The sequence below is a fragment of the Triturus cristatus genome, chromosome 9 (genome assembly GCF_964204655.1).
Source record: "Triturus cristatus chromosome 9, aTriCri1.1, whole genome shotgun sequence".
Taxonomy (NCBI): Eukaryota; Metazoa; Chordata; class Amphibia; order Caudata; family Salamandridae; genus Triturus; species Triturus cristatus.
Window position 1 is genome coordinate 745,559,273 of NC_140592.1, and position 12,714 is coordinate 745,571,986.

Here is a 12,714-nt window from a genome sequence, read left to right on the forward strand (position 1 = left end):
GCCCTTACTGCACGGGGCTGTCAGTGGAGTTTGGCCACGGCGGAGACGGAGTATTGTCTGCTGTGGCCAATCTTAAGGTCTGCATGCTAATAAATTTGGTGGGAGGACGACTATAATCTCTGCGAATATATAAATCAGGTGCTTAGTGGCCATTTAAATGGAAAATGTGCTGTTTGTAAATGACCGTGTGCTACCGCACCATGTTTTAGCAATATATTTGTAACAGTGTGCTCCAAAATGCACACTGTTATAAATAAGTTCCTCCTATTTACTAGTCAAAGAGGGTAACAGAAACTATTTTGGAATTCAGAAGACCTTTTCAACTCGCAAAACGACTTTTGCCCAATTGAACAAAGGTAGTTTTTGTAGCAAAAGAAAGCTTGTGATTTTGAGAAACTCGTGCTTTGTGACCTCAAAATATCTTTGTACATTTGATCCACAGGTTTTTTCGCAGATGCGGTCTTCAGGAGTGCCCTCTCAGGTGTAGTAATCAGTTTGGGTAACCAAAAGTGAACGGCGTTTATGGCAAGTTTCTTGTAGGATTCTCACCACACTTTAATCCTTCAAATATGCCTCAGCTGAATTAGTACAACCTCTAGTGGCAAAAACACTTCCCCCTGGATGGCTAAGACCACCTGGGGCTACCCAAGCAATCTGATGACTGGTTTCCCGTCGCTCCACATGGTCCTCAAAGGTAGGTCCTGGAGGTGAACCCACATGATTGAAATGTGCCCAATTTCACAGAATCTCTCACCAAATGATGTGGAATAGACTCCGGGCTTCCCGAACCATCCTATTTTGTCATCTCTGACAGACTCACACCAATGGTCCTCATTTTAGAGCCTTAGGTTACCACTCTCTGCTTCTTCTATTCAGTTTATCATGGAGTTTTTCAATTGAAGCCAACAGTCTTCACCCTCTGGTGAGTCACAGAAATCTTCTGGCTAATTCTGCCTTGTTTTGACGGTGGCCAGGAGGGACTCGTGTCAGAAGATTTGGAGATGGTACCACAAGACCTGGGGTGTCCCTCAAGCTGTGTTTTCCCTACAGTGCCAAACAGCTTCAGTCTTTCGTAACGGGGCACCACCAAAGTCTGAAGAGCCCATGGAAGACTTCGACTCTGCACCTGCACATTGATTTCAACTGCAGTGTTTAGGAGATCCGGTTCACTAAACGATCCCGCTTCCTAGTCATTGCCTGACTGGCAGTCCATCGTTGCACCACAAAATTCGAAATACAGATTCCAATACGAGGGGCGTATCTTGGACAATACAATGGTTGATGTGAGCTTGAGATTTTCCAACAATCACTATTTTGCAGTTAATATGAAACATGATACAACAAACAGTTCAGAGGCTGTGTTTAAGGGGTGTTACAAGAGTAGAGGGTAGAGGGATTGTTGTGTGTATTAGTGGCAGGAAAAACAATATTTAGAAAGATAAAAAACTATTTTGAAGACATTCACATCCCTCCTAGCTTTGAGGAATTTGCGTGCTGCACAAAAGAGCTTGAGATATTAGAAAATCTGCCGGTGAAAATCAGCCATTTTCAACTGTGGCAAGGAGGTACTGCAGCCAACTTCAAGAAAGTGCCATCACCTGCCACTCAGCTAACATCTATAAAGAGGAGAAAAATATAGCACCAATCTCATGACACTACCCTGTTTTATCCACCACTAGTGGTCTGCCAAACCCCCTGTAAAGTAAGAATCGGAAGGTAGTTATAGCTACCTGAGTTTTAGGACTGGCCTACCAGACAGGGCAAAGCTGTTTGGTTGCCAAAGACCTATTGTTGGCTTATTAAGAACTCACAGTGGGCTTAACCCCTTCAGTGCCCATGACGAGATGGTCTCGTCATGGGCCGCGGTTGCGCTGTGCCCATGACGAGACCATCTCGTCATGAACCCCGCCCGCTAATGAAACGCCCGGCACAGGGCGTGGAAAGGGCGGGGCACTGAAGAGGTTAAGGTATGCTAGTTGCTTATCGTTGGTTTGCTTGATTGTCCCTCTCATTTGCTTGCTTATAATTTCATGGCTTTACTTGTCCATCTCGTTCCATCTTGCATTTGCCCCAACTTGGAGAATTGCTTCTTTACCATCCTCTTGATTGGCTGACTTATGTCCTTCCACTGGTCACTTTTAGGGAACTTGTTTATTTTTTTTAGTTAAGCCTTCCATGAGAGTGCATGTGTTTTCAAGCTTTCACTTTTTTGTGCTTCTCTCCCCCCCCCGTGCTCCGTGTTGCTTTCTCACACTCATATGCTTCCTGTCTCCCCTCCATGTGCTTGTGGTGCACTCTCCCATGTGTGCTTCTACCCCCATCCTCTGTGTTGCTCTCATCCTTATGTGCTGCTTTTTCCATCACCACCTTTATTTTTACTTTAGTGCCCTCCCATGTGCTCATCCGACTTTCTCCTCAGTTACATCTCTACAAACCCATATTGTCTTTTTTTTTGGTGGGGGGGGGGGGGGGGGGGTATTAAAATGCTGCGGGCCTCTGTGTAAAAAAAAACGATTCTCATTTTCTTTTTTACTTCCCGATTCATCTCGGATCAGTAAATAACTGAAAAAAATAGCCTATAGAATTCAGAGACTCGCGCACGCGAAGTGTAGTTAGAAGTGCGCGTGCGGCTGTGTTGACTCATGTTATCATGCATGAGCACGCCTCACAAAGTGACGTGGCCACTGGCTGCCTCGTCATTGTGCCTTTTTTTCCTTTTAGCCATGTTGAACAGCACTGGCAAGAAATCCTTTTGCCAATCCTTTGCAGATGTTTACAGCACCGCCAAAAGCCATTGCCAAAGCCAATGAGTCCCAAAAGCGAGAGCTATTATCTTTGCTTGTTACACCAGATGGCTGGGTGGATGGATGGAGGTGGTGGGACCCCACCTGTGTACAGGTAGAGGAGGCGCCCTGTGGGGATCCAGAATCCTCCAGCGGTCCACCACATATACGCAGTAGGGGGGGGGGGGGGGGGAATCCCCAAGTTGCCCTCCGTCTGTGGGATGGAGAGATGGCTCTTGTCGTCCCTGGGCACCAGATCTCCCCTGTAATGTGCAAGTACCCCAGGTGAGAAAGGAGCTCTGGAGATTCCCTTGCTCATACCTAAGGCTCCCAGTTTTCCGTTTTTACTGATTTTTATAAATAAATACAGAGAGAAACCAGCGTGTTTATTGTCTGCACCTATTTTTAAAAGCGTCAAAATACGAAAAATTGTCCTTTTGTGAGAGACACTCTGTGCTGTCCGTCGTGAATTCCAGGCCAAGCGCTGAGCAGATAGATAGATTGGGAAGTTAATAACAGGATGATATTTCCTTAAATACAGGCTTATCTTAACATAAATTTGAAGTATTGTGCTACTATTTATCCGTAGGTGTAGTGTTTTGTTATATTTGACTGCTTCATTTGCTAACATGTGACAGGCATTAAAGCTTTTTTAGTGAATGTTTATTAGTTAAATAAATATGGAAATATACTATTTTACGAGTCCATTATTTCTCAAAACACTAAAAAAATATGGATACTACCAATAAGATTGCCCAAAAATAAATATGGATAAATACATACAATTTTTTAAAAATATATATATGCCATAACACTGGGAGCCCTCCTCATACCCCAAGCAAGTACAGTACTAGTGAGAATATTCCTGTTTTGATGGGCAGGGATGCTTGGTCACCCCAAGAAAGGTAATCATTTGAAGTAGTAAAATGTCTCGAGAGCCAAGAATCTGGGGAATCCTCAGGATCCACCCTGCACTGCCAGGGATTCCTGGAGGCTTGGGGGTTTCCCCCAGACACTTATTGTGGAAGCTTTTTGAGACAGCCTGCAGTAGTAAGTGCCTTAACCCAGTGGCGGATCCTCTGCTAAGGGGGAGGAGTGTCGTCCCACTGCTGTTTGAGCAGTGCAAAAATAAAAAGATAATAATAAGATGTTATTATCATTTTATTTTTCTGTGCGGGACGGGAGTCAGATCGGGCAGGGTGGAGCTAAGCTAAGTGAGGAGTGGTTTGCACTCCCTAAGGGCACATGAATGTTTGACAGGCACTTTGGAGAACATGCCCAGGCTCCCAAGCACCGCCAGAGCGGCCTAACAGTCCGCTCAGACCAATGTGATTGGCTGGGAGAGTTTGATTCCAGTGCTGCCAGTGCAGATAAGAGGAGGGAGAAGAGGGGTGCGGAGGCTACGAAAGGAACAAATGTTTTTTTTTATCCATTCCCCTCCCTGCTGCACCACCCCCATTCCGAGGCAGCCACCACTGTCTTAACCCAGTAAGATATTTTAAAATGCAGTCTCTTTGTGACCAATTAAGGCAGAACAGATTTACTGTCACATTTGTAATTTTTGCCAATTTCTTAGCAAAGGAGTTTTCAAAATATAAGCATATACGTGGACCATCTGAGTTTGCTTCTTATGGCTTTACCCTCTTTGACAAATTTACCAGGCGGTTAATATAATTCATATAAGATAAGGAATACGTTTTCAATCAATACCGATGCAAAATGCAACCCGCAAACACTACAATAGTCAGAACTTCCAATTCATAAAAAATATTTATTGCTGTCCATAATCATGGACTTTACACAACACAAAAGGAAGAATAGAGATAAACAACAAGAAAACATTACAATTGTGGTTAATCCGTCTCTAATGATCTTTAAGCTGTCTCCTATTTTCGTCTTGATCACATTTTACTCGATGGTGGGACTAAAATCCCTTTCATGACTTTTCAGGAGAGCTTTGTGAACCTCCCTATTACACAGAAGGCGCATGAGATATGTCTTAAACCAGGCACGGCCATTTACTCCCCATTCAGTACCTCCACCATCTGTTTTTTTTAACAAGCATTAGCAAAGTCAATAGGTCTGGTGTTGGCTGCCAGCCTTATGGCTTTGTCAACGCTTGCTTTGTTCTGTCATGACTTTTGCATAACTTTATATTTGGAGAAGCTGCCGGGATCTCATCAATCTAAAAAAACATTGGCTAATAGCGAGAAAAAAAAATTCTGGTCCAAAGGGAACTACTTTGTGTGTGGATGTGCTCTTTGTGACAGTACCAGTACAGTGAGGCTAGCCACTGGCCAAAGTGGCCTGTCCCCTGTGCTGTATCAGTATACAGTGAAAGGAAGAAAAATGTGAATGACTGACTAACAGACCTCCGGATGAAGAGGGCTGGTTTAAAGATCCTACATTGTAGTATATCATACATATACTTTTAGTAAAATCAAAAGGTCTTGGCTAATGCTAGACCTACAAATAAAACAATCCGTGTTTAGTGTTTGTCCCATAACTGGGTGTGAGTATGTTTTATGGACTGTGAGCAAAAGATTCAACATAAAGGTAGCATTATACTATTCCTACACTCTTTTTGATTTCCTTTCTCGCCCCCTGCCAGTAGATGCCACATCATAGAGAATGGATAGGGAGGAAAGGAAGTGAGCATCAGGGTGCTTAGGCCTAAGCAAAGAGATTCTGTAGGACATGTGGCCAAATTATACACTGATGTGGGAGGAAGCGTAATGCATGCAGAATGAGTGTGAGTTGACTCATGTATTGGCCTAGAATCTCATCATTATATTTGACTGCCAGTTCTCTTTCTCTGCTCAAATCAACAGAGTCCATTCATCTTGCTTTTTCTATGTCATACTGCTTCACAGTGTCTAGTCTCTACTTTTTGAAAACTGCAAAACAGTGTTTAAAGCTGTCCTAACGTCTCACTTAAATTACTGTAATTACCTGCATCTTAATTTTTCTAAATCTTCAATCACTAGATTCCAACTCATTTAGAACAGTACCACCAGACTTTTACTTGGTCGTCTTCATTGCTCCTCTCTGTCTGGGCATCTTGACACCATTCACTGACTCCCTATTGCCAAATTATTAATCTTTAAAGGTCTGTGTCCCTGTCAGGATTTAGCGCATGTGAAGGCCCCTCTTTCTCTCCAACAGCGATACTCACCAGGATCCCAAAAATCCACCTTGCACCTCTAAGAACAACTCTTAATGCAGCTACAAGACCCCTCACAGGCACCAAAAGATTTGACCACATCCCACCTGCTCTCAAGAGTCTCAATTGGCTCCCAATAGAAGGAAGATGCATCTTCAAGACAGCTTGTATCACACACAAAGCACTTTACACTGCAAATCCTAAATATTTAGAAAACGAACTTGCGAGGGGGGGTAGAAATCGGGCCCTTCGGTAATTCTTCCTATACTTGTTTCAAACTGAACATCAAATCACTACAGATGAACAAATACTTCAACTCGCTCCCATGAACAGGAACACTCAATATGGCCACCTGACCCAATGTAGCATTTTAATCTATCACCAGTGCCTTAGAAGGGATAATGTTGTACTATGTGTTACTTTTTGATTTATTTTTATAATATTGCATTGTTGTTTTTTACTCTCCTCCTGGATATATTATGTCAACCTTGAATCCTTCTATTACATGTCCTGTAAAGCACTCTGATACCTTCGGGTCTAGCTAGCGCTATATAAAACTCTCAAATAAATCATTGTGTATCACCCTATGTGAGCTCTTCACTTTTCCACAGCTCACTTTATCTTATTTTCCAAAGTTCATAAAGCCCATGCAGATGGCCAATCCTTCACTTCTTTGGAAGACAAACACTAGTACAACTTGCCCCTCAACAATTGGTTCACAAATAATTGTCTCTTTCTGTGAGATAAAAAAACAAAACCTGGCTATTCACCCTCTTCCTGCTTTTACCACTGTTATATGTTAGGATATTTGTAAAGCACATGGCTGCCCCAGCAACGAGGCATCCCAGCGCTGGTCTTAGAAAGGTCGGCAAGAAAAAGACAGAGGAATTAAGTGGAAAATAGCCAGGTCTTCAAGGCTTTTCTAAAAGTCCAGTGAATCTGAGTGCTCCTGATGGACAGAGGTAGTGAATTCCAGAGGGCAGGGGCTTTGGCACAGGGCTCGCACAGGAACATATGGGTGGAGCAGCTTAGAAAGAATAGAAGGCTGTAATACTCAAGCACTAGGATGCCCTAGTTATGTAACAGTCCTGCTATACATATTAGTTAACAACATTACATTTCATAAAGGGCTCTCTGACTCAGAAGGTCTTGATGCCTTTAATACAGGATACTCACTCTCCAATTCAGACCAACTCCTAGGAACCAATGCACTCCCAGCTGATAATGGTCTCAAATTCAAGTTCTAATTAGTCACAAAGGTATCAATGAGTGACCATTCAAGGCATTGGGAGTAGATCTCTAAGTGAGAGAGTGAAGACGCCTACTCAAGCCATCTGCTTGAGCGTGAGTGAATCCTTGCTTCTAAAAGTAGAAGTTGCCCATTATGTAATTTGTATACACGTTCACCTCTTGGGATCTAGCCACCAAAACGATGAGCTGTAGGACAGAAAGACAGATTTAAACTCCCAAACGTTCATGTGGAGGGACAAATGTAATCCCTAGAGGTACCGATGGAGGGATTCTGACTGTGAGTCCGTAGCATTATGAGAAAATTAAGAAACTATTATAAAGAAAGCATTATGTAGAAAATAAAATTAAGGAAATTGAAAATGGAAAAAAAGTAAAAACAAAGAATTTCTAGTTTTGAGAGGTAATAAAGTAAATATATTAAACGTAGGAAGCAGGTTATTGTCGGTATGAATGTTTCCAAGATCTACATATAAATTTAAAGTAAGTGATATGATTACAATAAGGGCTGTTTGAAGGGATCAATTGTACTGGGTAATGTCAAAAATAGGGTTTGCGTTGAAAATTGTGTGAGTTACAGAGTTAGATTCAAGGTTCAATTGTTGTTAGGGTTTTAGTTAGAGGAAGTGCAGAGTTAGCATTAGATTTACGATAAGGGTAAGAGTTATGTTGAAGGCTATGGGTGTGCTGAGGGTTATATTGATATCAGGGTTATAGTTAGATTCATGCCTAGTATCAGGGCCAGACTGCCCGTAGCGGGCACCGGGCATTTTCCCAGTAGGCTGGAAGGGCAGGGATCGGTTTTGGACCTGTGGGGCCCGTTTTGTTGCTGGGGGCTGGTTTTGCAGCAGCGCTGCAATATCTGCCCCCTGTAACAAAAGCGGGAGCAGTGCTTCCCATTAGCACCCCCGCTACCGGGGCCGGGTGGGCATATTGCCAGGGCTGGTTGCTGTTCCCAATCCAGCCGTGCCTAGTATTATATTTAGTGATCTGACTAGATAGAGGGGGTTGTTTATCAGAAAATCTACGACAAAAATATAGACTTGCCAAAATAATGTAGCAGAAATATTGAAATGAAGAATGTCATTAAGGTAAGGTAGTCGGTGATTTACTAGTCTTCACGCCACATCCACCTACCTTGAAGACATATATTGTTAAGCACAAAAATGTGGAGTTAATGGTACATCTCTATTTTCTTATATAGAGACCCTTCACAATATTCCGTATGCATGTTTTGGCAAGTCGTTTACCCTCTATTTTCTGTGGTCTGTGTTGTGATTAGGGTAAGGCAGGGCCACTGGAATTATGCAGCAGGAGAAGGTTAAATTGTGCAGCAGGGAGTAAATTATGTGTTAAGAAAAGGCAAAATATGCAGCATAATGTGGCACATTTTGTAATAATATTACTTCATTATGTCTTTATTTTTAATTTTGATAACACAGTATGGGCATTGGTTGCACCTCATTTGTACTAGTTTAGCACCCAAATATAGCAATAAGCAGAATAAAGGTGACCAGTCCAGCTTTGCAAAGGGCCTTCTACTGTGCGGCAACATGCTTTGCTGCATTTTTAGTAACTTCTGAACCATCTGAGCTAGAAACAAATGTATTTTTGTTAAAATCTGCAGATTATGCAGCAGATGATGGGTTATGTGGTAAATGCGGCAAATCTATAATTATGCAAAAATCACCGCAGCCGCACAATCACAGCATTCCAGTGGCCCTGGGTAAAGGTTAACACTGGGGTTTCAGCAAGGTCGGAGTTATTGTTAAGATTTTGACTAGGATTAGGATGGTGGTTATGGGTAGAGTTAGTTTTCAGGCTATTTCTAATGTAAAGAAAATATATCTATAAACAATATTACAAATTAGGCAGGGCAAGTGCCATGGAAAATAAATTCCCTTTCCTAGAATTTTTTTCGACCAATTAATTTCAATGAAATGCACATTTCTGTTCAAGATACACCAAAATCAGGGTTGTACGTTAATCTGGCATTCAATCAGAGGCGGCTCGTAGTGGGAGTGCGTCGGGGAGTGGCAGGGTGGGCGGTAGTGGAGTCGGACATACGACGGCCACGAGTAAAGTAAGTAAATAAATAAATAAAACTATTTACCTTGCATCGCCAAGTTGGCGATACAGCCAGCGCAAGGTAATTAGATGTATTTTATTTACTAACTATATTCATGACTATCGTATGTCTGACACCACTACACCCCCACCCTGCCCCTCCCCCGCCGCACCACCTCACTGCACTCCCTCGGCGAGCTGCCACTGCATTCAATGTAAAAATGCCTGTAAAAATGTAGCTCTCACAAATGTATTGAGACACAATGACCGAGATCTGGGCCATGCCATGATGGGACTGAGACAAGCGTTTCACCCTTTGAGCAGCTCTGCTCCACTCGATTGTGCGACCACCTGGGGTCACTTAAGCAGATGAGAATAGATGGCATGATTCATATTAAGAGAGGCTGGTGTGCTCACCCTCTCGCTGCAGTGAGTTTGCAGGACCGCATCAGGAAGTACAGAATGCTTCAGTCTCATGGTGCAAGTGTAACTCGGAACATGCATGACCAGAAGGGAAGCGGAAATTCAACTTGACATGGAGTTTCTGGAACCAAAGCGGGTTTATGATCCAGAGTGCTCCTGATTCCTCTTCATTGGACCGTGATACCGGAATTAATCTCAAACTTTATGGCACTAGGGGAAACGAATATATGACGTTGCGACGCATGCCTCTACAACGCATGCCTTTACAAAGCGGTCAGTATAACGACCGCGTTGTTACCACGCATACCATTACAACGACTTGCTGTAGGGGGTGCTGGAGTTTGGAACAGCATAATTCACTATTCTAACTCCAGTCTGTGCAACAGTACCTAAAGCCAACTAAAGCAACTTGTTGTAATGACTTGCGTTGTGATGGTATGCGTGGTAACAACGCGGTCGTTCTACTGACCGCGTTGTAATGGTACCACGTTGTACCAACAGTGTTGTAAACGCTGTTTCCCGTCGAAAAAATAGTGAGACCACTCAGTTTGAACCCACCTGGAGTTAGTTGCACCACTAAACAGGACCAGAAAGGGTGACCCCCCAGACAGGATGAGGAGGGAATCCTGCTGGTTTTCCAACTCCCATAGTCAACTTTTGACTCCTCATCTCAATGACGAAAGTCAGGATCTCACTCTGGAATAGGATCACCTATAATCTGCACGCTCACTAAACAGTCTTAGAGGGATCTCACAAATAATAGTGTAAGCGTGCACCGAATGACTGTTCTCTAATCACAATACTTAGAGGTTGTGTGTGTCAGCTGCTTCCCGTGTGGAAAAGGCGGAGTGCTGGGAGATATAAAACATGAGTTGAATGGTAGAGATTGAAAAAACAACAACACTACATAGTAAGTGGGGCCTGTGTAAGAAGTCACTCAGAGTGGGTGAAACAGCTCCCCTCCCACATCAGAGAAAAGGTAGCTGGTGAAGGTGTACAGTGAATGGCGAGGGTGTACAGTTAATGGTGAGGGAGTACAGTCCTGGGAAGTGAACATGACCTTGTAGTTCGTTCTTCTACACCAGTGATGCCATTGCACCTAAACCTCTACTGAAAAACAATACAATACAAGCAGTTCCAATTCTCACCACTAGGTTCAGTATGTACCCAAAGTGGGAAAATTAGAGAAAGCATTAGGGACATATGTATTATTCACTATCCATGCATAACAGCACAGAAACTATTTTCACACTGGATAACACTGGATTTGCATCCACTGCTGTCGCTAAAGGCCTGAGTGGCAGTATGGCCGGGGGTTAGGGATCCAAATATGAGGCAAGACTGCATATTCAGCCCTGAGTTCCCCTGTTTTTCATTGGCTGCCGGGGATCAGCCACAGTCTGTAGGCACACTGTGATAGGATGTTGCAGGGACAAGCAACACTGCAGGTAAAGGTAACATAGAGCAGGTACTCACGTTTGGCGGGCAGCAGGTAGCCACAGGTGATCTTGGCCTTGCCGATCTCGCAGCCGTTCAAGGTGCCACACTCTTCCTTCAGCAGCGGTCCAGCTGCCTGGTGGATGCAGCCGTCCACTGGAGAGGGTGAAAAAGACAGGGTGGCGTTAACCAATGAGGCACGAGGAAAGACTTAACTGTCATTGTACTAAACTAAGCAGCTAAAGCAGGCCCATGCATTCAGTTAGCAAAGAATAACACCCCAGGACTGCATCATGAGGTCCAGTCAATACAGCACAACTCCCAAATACAGGCCAAAGAAGGATGCACTGAATAGGAGTCGACAAATACTGCAGCCTATGCCATTTACAGGCTGGGCTAGTTTAACAATATAAGGCGACTGCCTAATGAGCCAACAGAAGGGAGCCCTACATAGCAAGAATCAAATATGGTCCACTTTTTGGGTCGATGGGGGTTGTCACTCCTCCTAGAGACCAAGAAAAACTGCGCAGGCCATTTACAGGCCCTGGCAGAAGTTTTGGGGCATAACATTACAGGAATCATAGGCTGAGGAGTAATATCTTGGCAGAGGCTTTAAAGAGCGTGGAAGCATAAAGGCCACAGAAGGGCTCCTTGAAGCAGGCGTATACGGAGCAGCAGGGACTGCAGGCTCTGAAATGATCCCTCTCCCACAGACCCAAGAGCACCACAGACTAGCGCCCTACAGGCCCAAGGAAGGTGCCGGGTCCACAGGCCTGGGAGTGGTCTGGAGTGCAGTCAAGCGCAAGTCAAGTTCACTGGAAGCAATTCAAGATATGTATCTAAGGCCCTCTGCTTATGCTATAAAGTAATGTTTGTGCTGTCACCAACTTACAAGTCCTCTCTTTTCACCAGGTATCAACCCAGATCTCTGCACCCAAACAATGCCAATCTCCTCCTTGTCCCCAGATCATGAAATGTCGTAGTTGGGACTGGAGATTCCCAGTATTCACCTCCAAGGCTTGGAATAACCTGCCTTGGACTCCACTTCATCACCTGTTTGATCACATTCCGAAAACTTCTTAGAAACTATGTGTTCTAAGAATAACCTTCCTGCAATCTCTCTGTGAGGCCTGCCAGCAACAGGAGACACTGGGCCTCATTTATTAGGTTTTGCCCTAGGGCAGCGCCGCAGGCCTTTCTGCTGCGCTGCCCTACAGCAAAAGAAAAGGGCAGGAATGCGCTGTATCTATCAGATACCACCCATCCCTGTCCTTTTCCCCTGCACACAGTGGGCTGCTGTGCGCCAATGCAGGCACCCTTGCACCATGGTTCAAGGGTGCCTGCGTTGCAGGGAAAATTATTTTTGTGCAGGAAGGGAAACCTTCCTCCACAAAAACAATCACAAGAGGCTTTTTCCTCTTTCTATGTGAGCTGCAGAATGCAGCACACACAGTAAAAAGGAAAAACGAGGAGAAAAAAAGATATTTCTCCTTGTTGTGCCTTCCTTATGCCTACCCTGGGGAGGTGCAAGTTTTTGGCGCTGCCTTAGAGTTGTGATTTCTCGCAAGTCTGCGGCGGTGTCAAAAAGCCATG

The 12,714-nt window shown here is 44.0% G+C and overlaps 1 protein-coding gene across 2 annotated transcripts in view; it reads right to left on the reverse strand.

Annotated features, from left to right (window-relative positions):
* MACROD1 (mono-ADP ribosylhydrolase 1) overlaps nt 1-12,714 on the reverse strand; it is a 2,692,027-nt gene that overhangs the window by 649,577 nt on the left and 2,029,736 nt on the right. For both annotated transcript variants that reach the window (XM_085626020.1, XM_085626021.1), the window contains exon 5: nt 11,161-11,277. In XM_085626020.1, coding sequence (XP_085482146.1) covers nt 11,161-11,277 — 117 coding nt within the window. The remainder of the gene's footprint in view (nt 1-11,160; nt 11,278-12,714) is intronic.